General features: G+C 37.1%; 1 protein-coding gene across 1 annotated transcript; it reads left to right on the top strand.

Annotated features, from left to right (window-relative positions):
* The first annotated feature begins 4288 nt into the window (after positions 1–4288).
* st8sia6 (ST8 alpha-N-acetyl-neuraminide alpha-2,8-sialyltransferase 6) lies at positions 4289–17637 on the top strand. The gene is made up of 7 exons (XM_073841579.1): positions 4289–4988; positions 9360–9431; positions 10042–10122; positions 10434–10578; positions 10663–10775; positions 10922–11014; positions 16451–17637. The coding sequence occupies exons 1-7, from the start codon at positions 4894–4896 to the stop codon at positions 16926–16928; spliced, it is 1077 nt and encodes a 358-aa protein (XP_073697680.1). The 5' UTR covers positions 4289–4893; the 3' UTR covers positions 16929–17637.
* The last annotated feature ends 1278 nt before the right edge of the window (positions 17638–18915 follow it).

The raw sequence follows: 18915 nt of genomic DNA, 5'->3' as shown, positions 1-18915 counted from the left end.
CGTTGATCTTTCAGTGCCTGAAAAAGCATCAATAGGCCGACTGCACCAAATAGAATAAACCCAAGCATGTTATATTTGATCGTTGCACCTTTAAACTTGTAAACAAATGTATAAACTAAATATTTTGGAAAGCCTGTGACCAGCAGTAATGTTTGGATTTAAATAACACACTGAATACATTTTATTTCTTTTTTAGGACTTACATCCTGTGATTAAATTTATAGTTTTGCATTTTAAAAGAGAAAACATGACTCGACGGTGGCTTTTCAGCATGGACGTTTGCACATCAGCCTTTGTCAATATCAGTATGTCAATAATACACAAGTTGTACTGTATAATGTTAATAAATTATTCTAAAGTTTCAGCAGTTAATTTTATTAATAATATGAGGAATTATCATTGTAAAATATATACAGTCTCTTTTTTATTTTCTGTGGAAAGTTTCCTTAAATGGATTCACATTCATAATCTGCAGGCCATGGTATTCCCTTATGCTGGTAGTTTCACTATGTTTCACTATTTTTCCATGAAACTTACTTGAAATTATCTGTGCATTAACCAGAGCAGATTGAGCCAATCAGAATTAAGTATTCAGACATAAACAAAATAATTTATTTTTAAATTAAATTTAAACGTTTATGACTATTTTTGTATTAGTAAGAACAACTTTGAATTCTCACTTCCTCATATTACAACAGCAACATTTTTGGAAAGACCATATTTCTTGTAGTGAAGATGAGCTGCTGGCCCTGAGATTTTGGCACTGAAATGTGTATATTTATTTACCATGCACAAATTGGCTGACAAACAGCATAATCCAAGTCTGAAGCTCTTTGGGTTTCACCAGAAAGAGATTCAGACACACATACTCGTAAAATAACAAGTATGTTCTGACCATGTTATAATCAGTGCTGTTTTGTAGAGGCCAGTGAATATCAGGCAAAAGGCACCCCCTAACTGACACACACAAGTGAGCAGATCCTGTTGCAGAGAGCATGCAGAGCTGTTCAGTATCTGCAAGATACACAATTATGAAACATGATCAGCGAGAAAGAGTTATCAAAGGCTTTTCAGTGTGATAAATGTGGTTTTCTGCCAAATGCCTTAAATGCAAATGCTCACAAATAGACAAAACTTTATATGAGCAAATTCCTATTTTTCCCCCTTTTAAATTGAGTAAAACTTCTAAAACAACAGATTATTAGAGATATGTACGACTGACCTGGACCTGATTCATCAGATTGGACAGTGCGCTTTGGTGGTTTAAGTCAAGTCAGATCCCCTACTCCGTTGTCACACAGTCCGTTATAAGTATGTTCAGATTATGAACAAATATTTTATTTCTGCCAAAAATAAAAAGCAATTTATGTAAACTGCTTGTACTGTACATTCTCTTTAGCTCTCAGCTTTTCTCATGTCTCTGCATCTGATAAACGTCCTTGAGGCATCAAGGTTAAAGAAGCGCTAACTACAGATCTGCATAAAACCTGTAAAATCATCTGCATAATCATAATCATAAATTCTGTTTAATCATAATGCATCTTTATGCAACCAAATATACACTTTTATTTTAGTTTAATTCACTGCTACTCTATATGTACTCTAGCCAAGATCAAGAGCATGTCAGCAGCAAACAGCTTGGAAAGACTATTATGTGTGTGGTCAAGCAGATAAAAAATTCAAAGCACATAAAATATTTACTGATGTTTCACATAATAGGAACATCATTTGGAATCACAACTAGGATTGCTCGATATTTGAATGAGCAATGCAACAGTTGGCTTTTACCAGGCTATTTATCAGTGACTGTTTTAAAGTGACAGAATTTCCTGAGGTCTGAATGTGGTAAACAGTTACTGTTACTGTTTACCACATTCAGACCTCAGGAAATCAGTTTTTAGACACTCTTAGATGAGGTTTGCCATGTCACACAACTTAAAATATCAGCTACTCAACATCAGTAAAATGGTGAAGTACAATGGTTGTGCTGTACAGTAATCACATGAAGACTACACAGGAAAAGTCTCACAGTGTGTCATAAGCTTTTCCTCCAGCTCACGCATACAGCTCAAGGATAGAGTGATGGTGGAAAGAAGACATTGGCTCAGAGCAGTGGTTTTCAAAATGTTCTTACTTCAGTTTATCGTAATCTCAGAAAATTCTGATATAATCAATTAATCTCTCTACACTGCACAATTAATCACTTATTTACATTGTGTCAACACTTTGTTTGTTGTAATGAGAGGATTCACAGGACTCAGGACTGAAAACTGAGTGAATTCTGACTAACTGAAACACCTCTGATTGGCCACTGCATTCCAGAAATCAACAGATATGTCAGCTTGGCTACAATGTTAAGTTCCATAAGGTCATGTGCTTTTGTGTATAAGAACAGTGATCCAAGTAATATAAAAAATTGTAAATTTTACTCATTTGTCATCATAATTCACTTACCATCAGGGGCGGTGATAGGGCGAAGCACCACCAAAGTGTGAAAGAAAGTTTTTTTTTCTGCCACATTCAACCACATTGTTACACTAGCTGTCACTGTTCAAGACTGACTGTTTGTTAAAGACACATGATTTCAGCCGATAGACATGATAATCAAAACCAAACAGATGTTTTTAGCAGAGTATTAGCAGAGTTTTAGTGAGCAGCACGACAAAATACAATACAACCCATTATGATCAGTGATGGTGTCTACACTAGAAGCGGTGCGACACAACAAATCTCTGAAACTAAATTGATGCTTTGTTCTATTTCTGATTACTGATTACTGAAACAAAGTTAAAATGCTTTGCAACGGTCACTGTGTCTCGTCCAGTGTAGACAGAGTTTAGCTGTTGCAGTGCGAAACTGTCGCATTTGGTGTGTACACAGTGTCAAGCTGCTGGTTTATTTCACTAAAATTGTTTTTAGCTAGTAGAAGGTATGAATGGTAGGTAAATAAAAATTTAGTCTGGCGTGTGAAAAAGTTAAATTTAAACCCTGGTCGCAAGTGTTTCGCGATGGACACTCGCAGAAGAAGCGTGTTTTTATAGGAGTTTGCAGTGATCAGTGGTGTTTATATACATATGGGCATCAACAATCACTCTGACAGAGGAGCTTCACTGGTTACATTCGACAAATTCAGAATGTTTTTTTAATTTAATAATTCTGAATGGATCCACATATATTTACACAGTCAGGTTAAGGTGACTGGCCTGTTGGCATCTCCATGTGATCCTGTTTGGTATTGCAGCTTGTAGTTATAAAAATGCTCTAAACAAAAGTTTTCCTCACAGTTTATGCACTCTATACATACGTTGTGAATTATTATTATTTTTTTTTTATTTATCTTGAAAAATACTTGCAGAAAATCTAGTTTTGTGAGAATCATCGTCAAACTTAATCTAAAACTTGGTAAAACAATTATCTTTATTTAAAATGTTTCAGGTCTTAATATGTTTCCTTTTGTTATACTTGGGGAACTTGTAAGTATCTTCTGGAGGGCAGTACTAAATAAAAAAATATGATATTTAGGCAAAATAAGAAAAACGTACACATCTTTATTCTGTTCAAAAGTTTTCACCCCCGGCTCTTAATGCATCGTTTTTCCTTCTGAAGCATCAGTGAGCATTTGAACCTTCTGTAATAGTTGCATATGAGTCCCTTAGTTGTCCTCAGTGTGAAAAGATGGATCTCAAAACTATACAGTCATTGTCGGAAAGGGTTCAAATACACAAATATGCTGAAAAACCAAAGAATTTGTGGGACTTGAAGGATATTTCTGAAGAACAGCAGGCAGTTTAACTGTCCAGGACAAACAAGGGACTCAGGAACAAGAACACAGTATTAAGAATAAAGTGTATGTAAACTATTGACAAAAACAGTTCTTCAAAGTATCTTTTGTGTTTCATAGAAGACAGCGAGTCACAAAGGTTTGGAATGACAAAGGTGAGTAAATGAATGGGTAAACTATCACTTTAACATCTCTAGTGTGCTCAGTTTCATTCACTACGAGCACCACAGAATGTTCTCTTTCTCAAACTATCAGTAGAAAGTGGGGTAGCTGGGGGGGGGGGGGGGGGGGGGGGGGTCACATCAGACAAGCATTTGATTGGCTGCTGCCCTTTGCATTCTTTGACCATCATTGGCTGAAATGAAGGGGAAAAACCCTTCTCTACCACACATAAGCCTTCCTCCCAGTCATGAGGTGCTGCCATGGGCTAATTCTGTACTCTGCACTCGTATTACCCTGAGAGAAAACGAAAAAGAGTGTGACTGTGTGTGTCTGTGAGAGTGAGATATAGAGGGAGGGGCAAGCAAGTTGTACCCAGGGTGAGCGAGAGGGGGAGGGGGTTGAGAATGCAGAAGAAGCAACAGCTTGAGATTTCTAGGGAACTGGGACGGAAGGAAAGTCTGAGCAGCTCCTATAAGACAAGGAAGTACAGAGGGAAGGATGAGGTGGAGGAGCATGGAAAAATAACGTGCCTTAAAGGAACATAGCAGGCAAGAAAGGAGCGGAGGAATTTGTTCTTGTGCAAGACATGAGAAGAAAGTGGACTGATAGATTAGGGGAAAAGCAAAGCAGCAGAGAAGTGATAAAAAGCCAGGCCTGTTAGTAGAGAAAAGAAGAGAAAGACAAAGAAAAAGAGACCAAGTAGCAGTTAAATTAAGAGGAGGGAGGGAGAGTAAGGAGATTAACAGTCTGAGAGAAAAAGAGAGAGAGAGAGAGAGTAAAGAAAAGGGTGCAGTCGTCAAGAAACGGACCCAGCGATAAAAATAAAAAGAGGACGGCAGAGCAGAAGAGGAAGTCGTTTGCAATGGCAACATCCGCATTTAAATGAGAGTTTACGAGAGCACATGCATGTCAGCGGCTATGTGTGCGCCAAAGCTCGTGCGTGAGAGTGGATGCGCGTTATGAGGACTCTTATGCGCTGGCTCCTTCCTGTCATCCTTCTATGTTCCTTCTGCAGTGTGGCCTTTTGGATCTTCCTCTCTAACAAGTGAGTATATCAATTTCAGCCGGCGTGTGTATCTTTTCTATCCTTCTATTTGGAGAGTGAACTTTAAAAGACCTGAGTGTTAAAGAATATCGATACGGTCTGCTGGCCGCTCAGACTGATTTTTTTTTTTCTGTCAAGTTAGTTGCCAATATTGTTTTAGTAAACAAAGGCCTGTTTAATCTTTGTGCTGACAGATACACACAGACATTTAGTAATTAGATTAGTAATAAAAATGACATTACATTGTTACAAAGGGATTTTAATGAGAACAAAGCAAGAAACTAATACTTTTGGGCAGACAGTTCAATGTTTTAGAATGCTGGAAAGGTCTAAAAGTTGGACTTTAGATGTTCGTTGTTTACTCTAAGTAAAGTTTCGTATCACATTTCACATTAGTAAATTATTGAAAGTTTCTTTTGCATGTCTGAATTTCTTAAATTCAAATATGTATAAAGTCATTAAACTTGAACATTCACTTTAGTTAGAACAAAAGCTTAAAATATTCTTTCATGTTCACCCAGATATTGCATATACAATGTATTAATAATATTTTAGCATATACAGTCAAACCAAAAAAGATTTGATATTTCTAACTAGTGGGTTTATTTATGTAAGTGAGGATAGCAAAATAAAGTAAACTGTGACATATTATACCCCAAAATACTTCATACAGTGGACTACCAGTAAAATTGATACATATTTGGGACCAAAAATTTGATTTGACACTTTGACCCGATCATGTTTTGTTACGTACCTTTCTATTAAAGTTATCTGACATTATCAAGACAAATTTATTCTGACACAGTTAAACTTTCGAGTTCTTGTCATATTTTATTACCAAAAACTATAGCGAATAAACTGTGATAATGTGAGAAATGTTAAAGATGTCTGAATAAATTTTGGTTTGACTGTATTTTATAGGGATGTGTTGAATCATTGTGCTACATTACAAAAAACTGTAATTACAAACTTTAGTTTGAAGGTTGATTTAGTTGCCTTTTTAAACACCAGCTTTAAAAAATGTTTATGATTTAAGAAAGTAAAAGTACATTAAAAAAATGATCCACATATAAATTATGATTTATAGACTGTAGGCTGTGATATAGTTTTGCATTTCACGTGACAGAACATTAACTGCCTGAAACACAATAATTTTTATAATGAATAACAAGACTCTTAAATTAACAGCTAAATGGCATTTATTACATAGTTCTCTATAAACCATAATTATGATTGGTCAGTATTTATTAGTCATTTATTCGCCCATAGCAATGCTGTAAAAATAACCTCGCGTTTTATTGATTGATTGGATTGATAGCAGAACACTTCAGTGTATTGTTGCATCGTGTCTAGGTTTATTTTGCGATTATAACTGGCTGATTGCAAATCACCTCTTACATAACACATAATAAACAGTGTATTCTCTCTAAATATTCCTGTATATGCATAATATAATGCAACTGAATGAGAAAGAAAAATGAACTTCAGCATGATAATGCAGAAATTCAAACTTGCCAAGATGATCGTTCTTGATTAACATATTGGGTATTTATACAGTTGTCATAATCGCTTATCAAATTCTTTAATGAATTTCATTATTGCAAATGTATCACCCATGTGGTTGTAAGCATGCCTCCTTCAGACAGACGCGGTTATGTTTACATTCTCGCTCTCAAGTCAGCTGGAACATAATAAATGCGTTGACCAGCCGATTAGCGCAGTTTGGATTATTGGTGTGGGTTAGTATGGCAGTAGCGTGTTTACCCACCACGCAAACCACGCAATTGCGTGGGGCCCCGCGAGCTGGGGGGGCCGCCGCGATTTTTCCCAAGGGGGACCCCCCCCCCCGGAACGCGACCGATTTCTCCCGCGATCATAATTTCGTTCTACAGGAACGCGATTGCGAAATTGTCCCGCGGGAGACCCCCCCTGGAGCGCGATCACGGGCCGCCTCTCAGAGGTTTGCTTGGGGCCCCCCCCTAGCGTAAACACGCCCCTGAGTGTGGGTTATTCATTTGATGTTCAGGTGTGTGTCTAACTGTCATATTTATGTTAGTTTAGTCCTGTTTGTGTTTGGTTTTCTGGTGTCATAATTGTTAGCGTTGTGTTTGGACTGTTGCTCTGTTGTGGATTATTTAAGACCGCTACCTTTATTCATCTTCGTTGTGCGTATAACTCATACAGTGTTTAGTCAGTCAAACTGACATTACATTTTGAAATGTGGATTCTAGGTTAGTATTACACTGTGTGTACTTATTTGTATTAGTAAATAGTTCATAGCCAGTTATTTAACACTTGCTTTACATTACTAGAGGAAATGTGTAATGTTGGTTTTTTTCTGTCATGGCTGTGACCTTTCCCTTATTATGTGCTGTTACACTGGCAACAGCAGCCTTTAATCACAACAAGGCATGTGGGAGATTAAACTCCCTGAGAACTTCAATGCGGCACAGGATCACTGGGTGCTCCACCATAGGTAATGTGAATTAGGCTTGTTATTTAGATGCCAAATTACAGGAAAAAACTTAAGTCTTTCATTTTTACCAGAAGAAAGTATAATAAAAGTGTATTATGGAGAATTACATCTGTAACTTTATGATGCTAAATTGCTAGGCTTCATAGAGTAAACCTATAAATAGACTCTATTATAACCTGAGATAGATGGTCAAAGGTCACCTATGGCACCCAACATCTCACAGTACTTTCTAAGTAGTATGAAGGTAATTTTTAATATTCTTTTTAACAAGGACGTAGACATGTGCCAGTATTTGGTATATTCGAATATGCACGATATTATTACCGTAGGCACTTCAAAATACAGAGAATAATTCTTTATTACAAATTTCAGATTTTTGAACGTATTTTAAGAATACCTTTCCCATCAGCTGATTGAAATGCACAACACCGCTGTATGCTGTGTCCCAGCCGCATACGCACTCCGATGTAAAACAAGCCCAACATGGCGCGCTGAATAAAAGTGCATGATGGCAGATGGCGATGGAACAGAAGAAATGCAAACATGTAAAACAAAAAGCCTGGAAACAAAGCAGTTGCAGTTACTTTCTGTCTCCAAACAGGATTGAAATGTTTTAAACAGCCATTCAGATTTTTGTATTCGCTACAGTGTTCATCACAGCGCTAAATACTTATATACTTAATAGGCAAATTATTTTCAGACGTTTTTACATTTTAATCTGGAGTACAACATGTTTGCAAATACCATGATTATTTATTGTTCGGTCACACTTTACATTAAGGCTCTATTAGTTAACATTAGTTAATTCGGCGGCAGGACGCTTTGGATTCTAGAGAGCATTTGATTGGACAGAAAGTTTGATGAGAAGCTCAAGTGGAGAGTGATGTTTTTGAAAAAGCTGATCCATATTGGTGGAAGTTAGAGACTGTTTTAAGTATAAGTTTTGAATGCTTATATCTTCTAAATGTTGTCATTGTTTTGAAACACACTAGCTTACAGATAACATATTCATACTAAAAGCCATAACATTTTTTATTTAATTTCTTTAAACATTCCTTAATCCTAGTTAATTTCAACATTTAATAGCACGCTGTTAAAATCAAAAGTTATAACTGTATTATTTAATAAACACGAGCTAACATTTTTGATAACTTTTGCTCATTGTTAATGTTAATGCATTAACTAAGGTTAACTAATGAGACTTTACTGTAAACTGTGACCTATTCTTTATAATTATTTTGCACTTTAATCTGTTTTGAGCTTGAGCACTTATTGAAACATGAAAATTTAATACCCTCACATAAGTTTAGATGTGAACTACTCAGAGGAAATGTCTTATAACATCTGTCTTATATTGCAAAATTGAATAGTTAAAACAAATTAACATAATAGTACCTTTACACCACAGGATCACTCTCAGCTCTATTTAGCCATTCAAGTCCAACACGCCTGGCTCTATTTTGCAAACAGCGTGCAAGGGAGGCGGAAAGTGATATGTATGATATGGTGTAACAGAAAGTAAGGGACGGACAGAAAGTGAAAACTAAGATAGGGAGACAGAGGGAGAAATATATTGTGAGCGACAGAGACAGGTTGTCTGGAGCACACAAAATATTTGCTGGTCAAATTCAAGAACACAGGAACTAACTGTTGTTAATGCTCTCCCAAAAAAGCTAAATTACTGACGTTTTATCTGCTGTTATGTGCGCTCCAAGCATGCCTACAAGTAAATGTATTCCTGTGATCCTAATTATGAGTGACATTTGTAGTGTTTATTCTTCTGCAACAATACTTTGAATTCCCACTTGAATATTAGTTGTCTACTAATAATGAGATTTTGCTTATGCAACAACATTTGAACCCTTATTTATGAGTGATCATTTTTGTTTTGTCAGTAATGTAATCCCTCGGCCTTCATCTAGGATTCCTCAAAAAAACGTAGAAACACCATCTTGCAAGGGATGCAAGTAAGTATACAAAGTTGCAAACTTCATTATATTACACTTCACAGCATGTAATGTCTATTCTTATATAGTAGACACCAAATGTAAACACCTTAAGATCTTTAAGGTTTTATACATTTGAATTCACTTTAATTTAAGAATTTAAATTAGTTTATGTTTACATTTCTTTCATTTAACTTATCCACATTTTTCTTACTGTAAGAGTGGGCATGGCCATTTGTGCATTTTATGGGTCTGGCTTCCAGTTTTCATCAGTGTCCAGCTATTTTTAGCTGTTTTTTTTCTGCTTGATATTGAAAATCACTGTGTCCTACCATATTATTTGAATGTCTTATCCTTAATTCAAACACACTGGTTTGTAGTGCAAAAACATTGTTATTATTCTCGTTATTTCATAATAGCGGATAATTAACTGGAAATCTCACCCATGCGCTTACTTTCACATTGAGGAAAAAGGTGGATAGAAATTAAACCTGACACATTTTGAGATTATTCTTTTTTATCAAATTTTAAATAAAAATAAAATAATTGTATGAATCTGTATCTCATAAAGCACAGGTTTGTGAATTACCACAGTATGTCATTTCTGTTTGTGTGTGTTCAATTCTTTCAGAGACAGTGTATTAATTACCAAGGCACTGGAGAACTACTCACAAAAATGGAAAAAACACGAGGCAAACTTTAAAAGATTCAGGTAAAACAGTAGCCCAGAACGGACCATGAGATGTTCTCATAAAGGTTAAAGACATCTATTGCAAAGAAAAGAGTCAAAGTACTGTTCTGTTGATTATGGATCCTATAAACCAGACAAATACGCTACAGAAATGCTTACTTAAAGGCAAAGTTCATCCAAAAATGAAAATGATTATCAAAGGGTCTGTTCCTTTGAGGGTAGATTTTATGTCTGTAGCAAAAAACATTGGGGTTTTCTGGCCTATAGGCTTCTTTTTATTAGATGTTCACATAACTGCAACACATTAGACTGAGCTTCTGTTTTCCTTCCAGGTCATTACTAAATAGCAAATGCCATGCTTTGTCAAAGGCTGTGGTCACACAGAATAACACCCCACTGGGGTCAAACGTTATTTATGATGGAGAGAGGAGAAAGCCACTACAGGTGACACAAGCCCTGTTCAACATCTTGGCTAAGGTAGTGTACAAGCATTAAAACATAGAGTGAATACTGTATGGTTTCTCTAATGATTTTGGAGTTACATTGTGTGTGTGTTTGTAGGAGCACCCGTTTGGAAATGCAACATGGGAGTCATGTGCTGTGGTGGGGAATGGAGGTATTTTGGCCAATAGCAGCTGTGGAGAAGAAATTAATTCAGCCCAGTTTATCATTAGGTCTGTTTCACAACAACCCATGTTACCCATATTGAATAGATTAATATCAAAAGGATAAGAATCTCGATCCACATTAATATAATTCCTAATAATTATACTCTTAAATGCAACACTTTCTCTAATCTCTGTCCACCCCTGCCTTTTAGATGCAACCTTCCTCCACTGGATAACAGATATGAAAAAGATGTGGGCAACAAAACCAACCTGGTGACTGCAAATCCCAGCATCCTCCATGAGAAGTGAGTCTGTGATTGTGGGTTTTGGCTGTAATGATAAATAAGATGTCTATTATGACAAAGAATCAGTTTTCTTAAACGCAGCAGTGTCTAATACATCATGTACAGGATGAACGATTATCAATCCGTGATTTAAACTCACTCAATGAAGGGTTTTCCACGCGTCATTTTTCTATGTAATTTGTTATGTAGACAGATGAATTACTGCGATTGAGGCTGGGCAATATATCAGATACGGTCTGTTGCATGTGTGTTTTTCTCCGATGTAGACAGACAACGTACTTCCTCTAATCTCATACTCAACACCGCATCAACACCGAATGAGCTGTTCTTTACGGTGAAACAAAACCTATAGCCAGTGTTGCTAAATCCGCGATTTCCTTACAGGGATGTACTGGCCATCGGGAGCACCGGGACATTCCCGGTGGGCCGATGGAGTAGTGGGCCGATCGAAGCGAGGGAGACCTCCCCCATTATAGTCGCTGTTTTAAATTACAGTGCATTCGAAACTGCAAAGAAACCCAAAACTGTGAGGCGGCGGCAAAGGCGTAGATTTGCTCTGGACATTGGTGGGGACCTATGACTCAAACCCCCCCCCCCCCCCCCCCCCCATCTATTTGTGTTTGAAAACAGAGCAAGTATTATTTAAGTGCATTATAGAAGTGCACATTTTTTCCATTTGGCGTAGTTGGTGTTACACTGTGTTTGGTTCTACGCTGATTACATTAATTGACCACCGCTGCAGCACCTTCACTGTCATTTTGCATTTTTATAGAAATAAAAATAATTTACTGCAGTTGGAAAATGTAAGCTACAATTCTAAACTGAAAGCATCTGACAACAGAGTTACTAAGTCTATATGACATAACTAGCCCAATGGCCAGCCAAGAACAACCCAAAATAGTGCACTGACCATATCCCAAATATCAAAACTTATTTATGTCATTTCCATATCTAAAATACACATTTTACAGTTGTGCACAATGATCAAATGCACAGCTCAAAGGCTTTCTACCCATAGCCTTCACAAAACCTAACATCCAGCACCGTTTTATCATAGGTATAATGCAACATTTTTAAATACAGGCATTTTATTGAAATTTAATTTCTGCAATATTTCAAACCTTTAAACCACTGGGGAAAATCAACCCATGGCAACAGTTTAAAAGTAGACCAATTCCGTGGGGAAAAAACGCGGACTTGGCAACCCTGCATCCAACACGAGCTGCAGGAGTTATGTCATTGCACACATGAATATGAAATTTTCGCACGTTAAAAAATAAATACGACCTCAGGTTATGTTAATCGAGTTTACACACTGCCTCTGAAACTTTCGTTCAAAAATTCAGATCAGGTTCGATTTTCTGCATTTTGCATCCATAATAAGCATTTTCATAGGAAAGGATGGCGAATATGAGAAAAAACGCATACAAAAATCGGACTCAGTGTGCAATGACCTTTAGATTTGACTGATCACGGGTCGAAAATAAGGAGAGATGACTAAAAAAAGACCATGCTGGAGGATTTGCTGCTCAATCTTGTGTTCACTGACAAATATCTAAAGATGCGCTGCTTACACAGAGTCAGGCCCGGTTCCAGAACTTAATCACTGAGGGTGCTTCCTAAATTAATGAGGGTGCTCTAAACTTATACCCACAGGCGACATTAGGGGGTAGGAGGGGGGATGGCGCGATAAATACAAGACTCATTGTGTAGTTTAGAAAGCTTTATTGATTATTATAACGGAATTTTGTGAGATCTCTATAAATTCAGTGCTTTTAGTGATGATGATAATAAAGGGACCGCGTATTGTAGCCTACACTTTCCAGACTACAGTCCATTCAGAATTTGTATGAAACTGTCTTTTTTCGGACACATACACGCTGCCATGTTTAGGGAATTACATCTGAATATTTATGCTGGATTCATTCTCGAAATAGCAGTGACTAACACAGTGATATCAAAGTAATATACGGGGCAAAAATATAAATGTGAAAGCAGCCTCAGGGATTTAATTCTGGAGCCGGTCTACCGCTGATGTCGCGCGTGCTGAGCCAGATTTTAAAATCAAAATACTTAAGTTTGGTATGTAATGGCAAATTGATTATAATTAGTTTCGTTTTATTTTTAATTAGGTTAATATAGAAAAAACGTTTGGAGCATATTTGTTCGTAAATATAAGTTGTTTTTTTATTGTATTTTTATTATTTTTAACGAACAGCGCCCAGCGGTAGACTGTCTGTTTGATCAGTTTGCCTACTCAAATCATCATGATTTGCCTAAAATCTATAGATATAAAATAGTTCAAGTATAAAACAATGTTAGTTTAAACGTTAAACCTATATAAATGTGCGGTATTAGGCGCATATCCAATAGTTTATGCAGAGAGTGGAAGCTAAAGACGCAGGACATGGGCGCCAGTGCATTTTTTTCAGTGGAAGCAATTTAAAATGATCTGTCATTTTTGTTCACAAAGGTAAGAGTAATACATCATTTGGTACTGTAAAGGGTGTAGCGTACTTTTATTTGTGTGCACTTAACAAAACGTATAAAATAGTTTTACATTATTACTTAACGAAATAAAACAAATAGAAAACAAAAACTCTCTCATTATGTAATCTGTAAAGATAAATTTCTCTCTAAAGGCGCATCCAAAAAGGATTTTTGTTACGCTGACTCAGAATACACTAGTTTATTAATATATAATTTAAATAAGCTTTACTCTTTCCGGCCCGACACATTCAGTGTTATTTATTTATCTTTGTGGCAATTTTCAGCATATTGTGTGCTTGAGCGCGGATCTGTTCCAGCTGCGCTGCCGTCTGTAACGGTCTCGAAAGTGAAAGCAAAAGTGAGTCTCCTGTTGTTTCCACCAGCGCGGCATTTTTTTTCTTCGCCATAATTTATGGATGTCTAAAATATTAAAATAAGGAGAAACCAAAAACAGATAAACCGGTGCCCGCCCGCCTTTGAACTTTGACGTGAAAATTGGCCTTGAAGCCCAGCAACTAGAGGTGTAGAAAAGTCGGCCAGTCGACCGGGGCTGAAATGCAACGCTCTAATTGACTGCTTTGATGCGTTACAATATGGTAGGGCATTGTTAATGCTTACAGCCGAAAAATAAATCGTTTTTTTTTTTTTTAACGATTGTGCACTGGATTGTTATCTAAATCTGCAATAAAATAACATTATCACAGCTTTAAGTGAGGGTGCTATTGATTTCGTTTGAGGGTGCTTAGCACCCTCAAGCACCCCCGTAGAACCGGGCCTGCACAGAGTGTGCGTTATCGCAAAACCGAAAGTAAAAGTAAACAGCGCCAGCACTCATTTAAAAGCGATTTCAATACCCTGCATATTGAAAGTGCGAAAATTATATACAATATTAGAATGTTTGCGGGTGCGGGTGGTAAGGAAAAAATATGGAGCTCAACTGAATATTGTACCATTTTTGTGATTGGCTATGTAGTGTGGGGCTAGGGTGGGCCAGGCTTCTGATTGGGTGGGCCAGGCCCACCCTGGCCCCCCGTGGAGCCGGGCCTGATATTAATCCACTCGAAATGCAATTCATTAAGTTAAATTAAGGAATAGTGTAATGTTAAAGGAATGTTTAGTAACTGACAAAAAGATAAACACATGCCATTTAAACAGCAATCATTTTATTTAACTTTTTCTGAGCCTTAGTGTGCAAATCTTGAATCAAATCATTAATGTTTGCCAAGTCAGTGAATGCATTTTAAAAACTATTTGTGCACGGAAAAAATAATCCACTGCATTTGGCGCTGCTTGTATCTGAACGCAGCCATAGCCTCTCACATGATAGCAGGGAAAGGCACAGCCAATCAAAATGTTCATATGTGTTTTGGGGGTGGGAGGACTCGTGATTTATCCCTTTCTGCGTGTCTAGGTTAATGTTGACAGCGCGATTTTTTTAAGTGGATTAAATTATTGGTGGGGACATTTCAATGGTCGGAGGATATTGGTGGGGACACATCCCCTCCATCCACCCTAAATCTACCCCTGTAAAAAACGAGAAGGCAGGCAGGCATGCGCGCCAGTCATGAGAAATATGATTTCAAGTGTTTTTACTAGGCTACTATCAGATACATTTGGCGTATAAGTCTGTTTTTTAGAAAAGAAAGATATATAAAGTTACAAAAGAATGTTTGAAACGTCCTACAGTTTCAGGGTCATGGATTAATCTTATATGTAAAGTTATTAATTTATCATAAAATGTATTACGGTTAATAAATTTAATAAACTGACTGAAAATGTTTCTTTCTACAATCTACAATCATACCTGGTACCTTTAGTATCAAATTAATTGCAAAAAATTAAATATATTATAGCCTAAATATAGCTTATAGAATTATGAACACAGTGTTGTGTATTATACAGTCAAGGCCAATTAGGTTGCATTTATACCACTTCTAAAAAGTCAGAGAAAGTCTTTAAAAAGCTTCTGTAAACACATCTTGCAAGAATTGTTTTTTAATGTAGGCTATCTATTATTGATTTGATCATTAGCAATGAAATTGCATTTGTTTTTTTCAGAGATATTTATTCCTTACTAAACCTACACTCTAAAAAATGCTGGGTTAAAAACAACCCAACTTGGGTTATTTGGCAACCAAGTGCTGGGTAAATATTAGACAGAACACATGCTGGGTTACTTTGAACCAGCTGGTTGGGTTAAATGTTTTTATTTAAGTCAACTATTGTTTAAAAATTATTGTATTGCTGCCTTAAAATGGGCTGGAAATTTAAAATCACACACAGAATTATAGAGGCAGTATAATAATCAAAAGATGAACACAGCTGACTGAGATCTTGTCCTTGTTTGTTGTGTCGCATAAAAATAATATCATTTATAGCACAGTAAAGACTTTATAAATGAAATAAAATATATACAAATCTTTATTTTGCTGAAGAAGTGCACAGCAATGCTGAGAACTGCTCTCTTCTGTACTCTCTTAAAAATAAAGGTGTTTCATGGAAGAGTCTTTAAAGTCTAACTGGTTCCATAAAGAACCTTTAACATCTGAAGAACCTTTAGTACTCTAAAGAACCTTAGACTGATTGGTTCTTCTATGGCATTGTGTTAAAGCCCCTTTATTTTAAAGACTGTATAGAGAACACAAAAAGTCCACACTCTGACTGTAACTCAACAGCTGGATTGTTTCGTCGGAGACAGGCTCAGTTCAGAGGTTGGGTAGAATAACCCAGCATTAAAAATGACCCAGCAGCAGCTTAGTTACAGAAAAACTACCCAGCACCTGGGTAAAAATATTGAAAACAACCCATTAAAATGACCCAACAAGCTGAACCCAGCATTTGGGTAAAAAAATAACCCAGAGTGTAAGTACTAAACACATTGTTAACAGTACTGGAATCATGAAGAGAAATATTCAGGCTTTTCTTTCTCCTTATCTTCTGTTACAGGTACAGTGGGCTGATGGAGCGCCGTCGTCCATTTGTGGAAAGCCTTCGTCCTTATGGACAAGCCTTATTGCTGTTGCCAGCCTTCTCCTACGGTCACAACACGCCTGTATCCCTGCGTGCCTTTTACACACTGGAGGACTTTGGCAGCAACACCCCGCTGCCCATTTTCCTGAATCCAGAATACTTGAGGAAATTGTCAAAGTTTTGGCGTGAGCGCGGCCTTAACTCGGTTCGTCCCAGCACAGGACTCATCATGGCTAGCTTAGCACTAGAAATCTGCTCGAATGTCCATTTGTATGGTTTTTGGCCTTTCAGTAAACATCCAAACGACAGTCGTCCGATCACCAACCATTACTACGATGATCGGGAGAGCAAGAAGAACGTGCATTCTATGCCGACCGAGTTCGAACATTTATTGAAACTTCACAAGCAAGGTGTGATTCGCATACACCTGGGCGAGTGTCAACCCCACTCATAGACATAGGCCTTGACTGTAATGTACTGTACATGCCTACAGAATACCTCACAGTTTGATTAAGGACTACAACAGGCCACCTGGATGGGTGTCTGGAAAGACACAGCTGTGAATGTGAATGCGCACTGAATTTGTATTGCCTATATTACTGTGCACATTTGCTCCAAGAAGCAGCCATGACCATGCACAACAAAATCTAGTTATTTTGAGATAATCTTGCACACAAAAATAGCTGAAGATGAATGTAAGTATTTTAGCCTTGGTATACTGTGAATGAATTTAATTAGGAAAATGACTCCTAGAGCAGCACCCTAAAACACTCCCTAAGCAGACTTGCCTTAGTCAGCCATTAGCGTGCTCGCTTTTGGTGCTCCTCCAGCTCTGTTGCATTCATCACAAGTGCCAGTCTGTCCTCTTTAGCAGTTATTAACAGTGAATGTGAATTTGATCTCAGGTGTGCGGAAATAGCTGTAGCAGCACTGGATTATAACTCTAGGACTCAGATCTCAGCTAGGAGATCGCTAAAATGTCTGCATGATTGGAAGCACGACACTACATTCACAATGAGAAACAATAGGAAGCATGAATGAAGACGAGAAGTGTAAAAGCTGACAAATTTCAAATGTGCCAATTTTGAATGCCCTGTCTGAGTACGATGTGACTCTTACAGCAATCACTGTAAAGTAAATAAAACTTGCTATGAATTATTAAATATCAGTTTGTGCAGTTTTCTCTCCTTTACCTTTAAACCTTAAAGGGATTTCACCAAAAAGGAAATCCTGTAAATGTTTTGGTTGCCTTTTACTTCTAATCTACTCCTCCATGCATTGTGACAAAGGTGGACATATCCAACGGCACATTATTAAAAGAAAAAATGTGTATCAAAACATGAGGAAATCATAGGAAATGTTCAATTTTTCTGTGAAATATTCTTTGAAATCATCAGCACATAAATCTTTCAAAAGCAGAATTATTGACCCATTTGTTCCCGTCTTAATTTGCTTCTATCAAGATACTGTACAAAGTAAACTCCTGCTGATTCTTTCCATTTGAAGGGGAATAAACACTGAGGCATTCAGGGATAGACTGATGACAGTGAGTTGGCCAGTCGAAGGGCTTTTTGCGGTCAGATGTTCTCACTGGAGCTTGTTACGATAGAACAGCTTGGCAATTTGTGCCTTCTGAAATTCCTCAGCGTGTGAATAAAAGTAGGTGTTGACGGATGAGCCCCTATTATATAAAACTGGACCATCGAACTACAACGGACAAGAAGCGAGTGGAAGGTCTTTCTTTGGACAAGTTTGTACAGTTATCTAGATAACAAAGTCATTGATGAGCTGCCTTTGCAAAACAACTGTCAACTAATAAATACTGGGAGACAGAATATACATCTGTTTAAAAAAAATGAGATGGTCATGGTTTAATTCAATGTGTAACTTACTTAAAAGACAATAAGATGTACATTTTCATGAAAGCAAGCAGTTTTGTTATTACTGTTTGCTGCTTATAAATTGACTTTTCACCATTTGTTAAACAAAAACACGTAAATGCACAAAACGAACACAAATGATCACTAATTAACTATTTAAAGAGACAGTTTATCTGAAAAATTTTAATTCTGTAATACTCACCCTCATTTTTCCTAACTTGTATGAATTTCATTATTCTGTGGAACACAAAAGAAGAGTTGTTCCCTTTCAAGCGGCTGCTAGAGGACGCAGTGTCTCGTTCTCTGCCAGGGAACCATGGTTACATGCGTAACCTGAGATGTTCCCTTTCAAGGAATCTAACACTGCGTCCTCTAGTGGTTTCTATGGGACGAAGTGTCTTGCTTCCTCTCAGGGAATTGTGGTTACATATTGTAACCTGAGATGTTGTTCATATAATGTAATTCAATGGGGTCAACACAACATTGGACCCCACTGAATTTGTTATATGGCCAAAATAATTTGCACTAATTGACTATTTAAAGGGATAGCTTATCTGAAAA

The sequence above is a fragment of the Garra rufa genome, chromosome 1 (assembly GCF_049309525.1).
Source record: "Garra rufa chromosome 1, GarRuf1.0, whole genome shotgun sequence".
NCBI classification, from domain to species: domain Eukaryota; kingdom Metazoa; phylum Chordata; class Actinopteri; order Cypriniformes; family Cyprinidae; genus Garra; species Garra rufa.
Note: the sequence above shows the minus strand (reverse complement) of the source record. Positions and strands in the feature narration are given on the sequence as shown.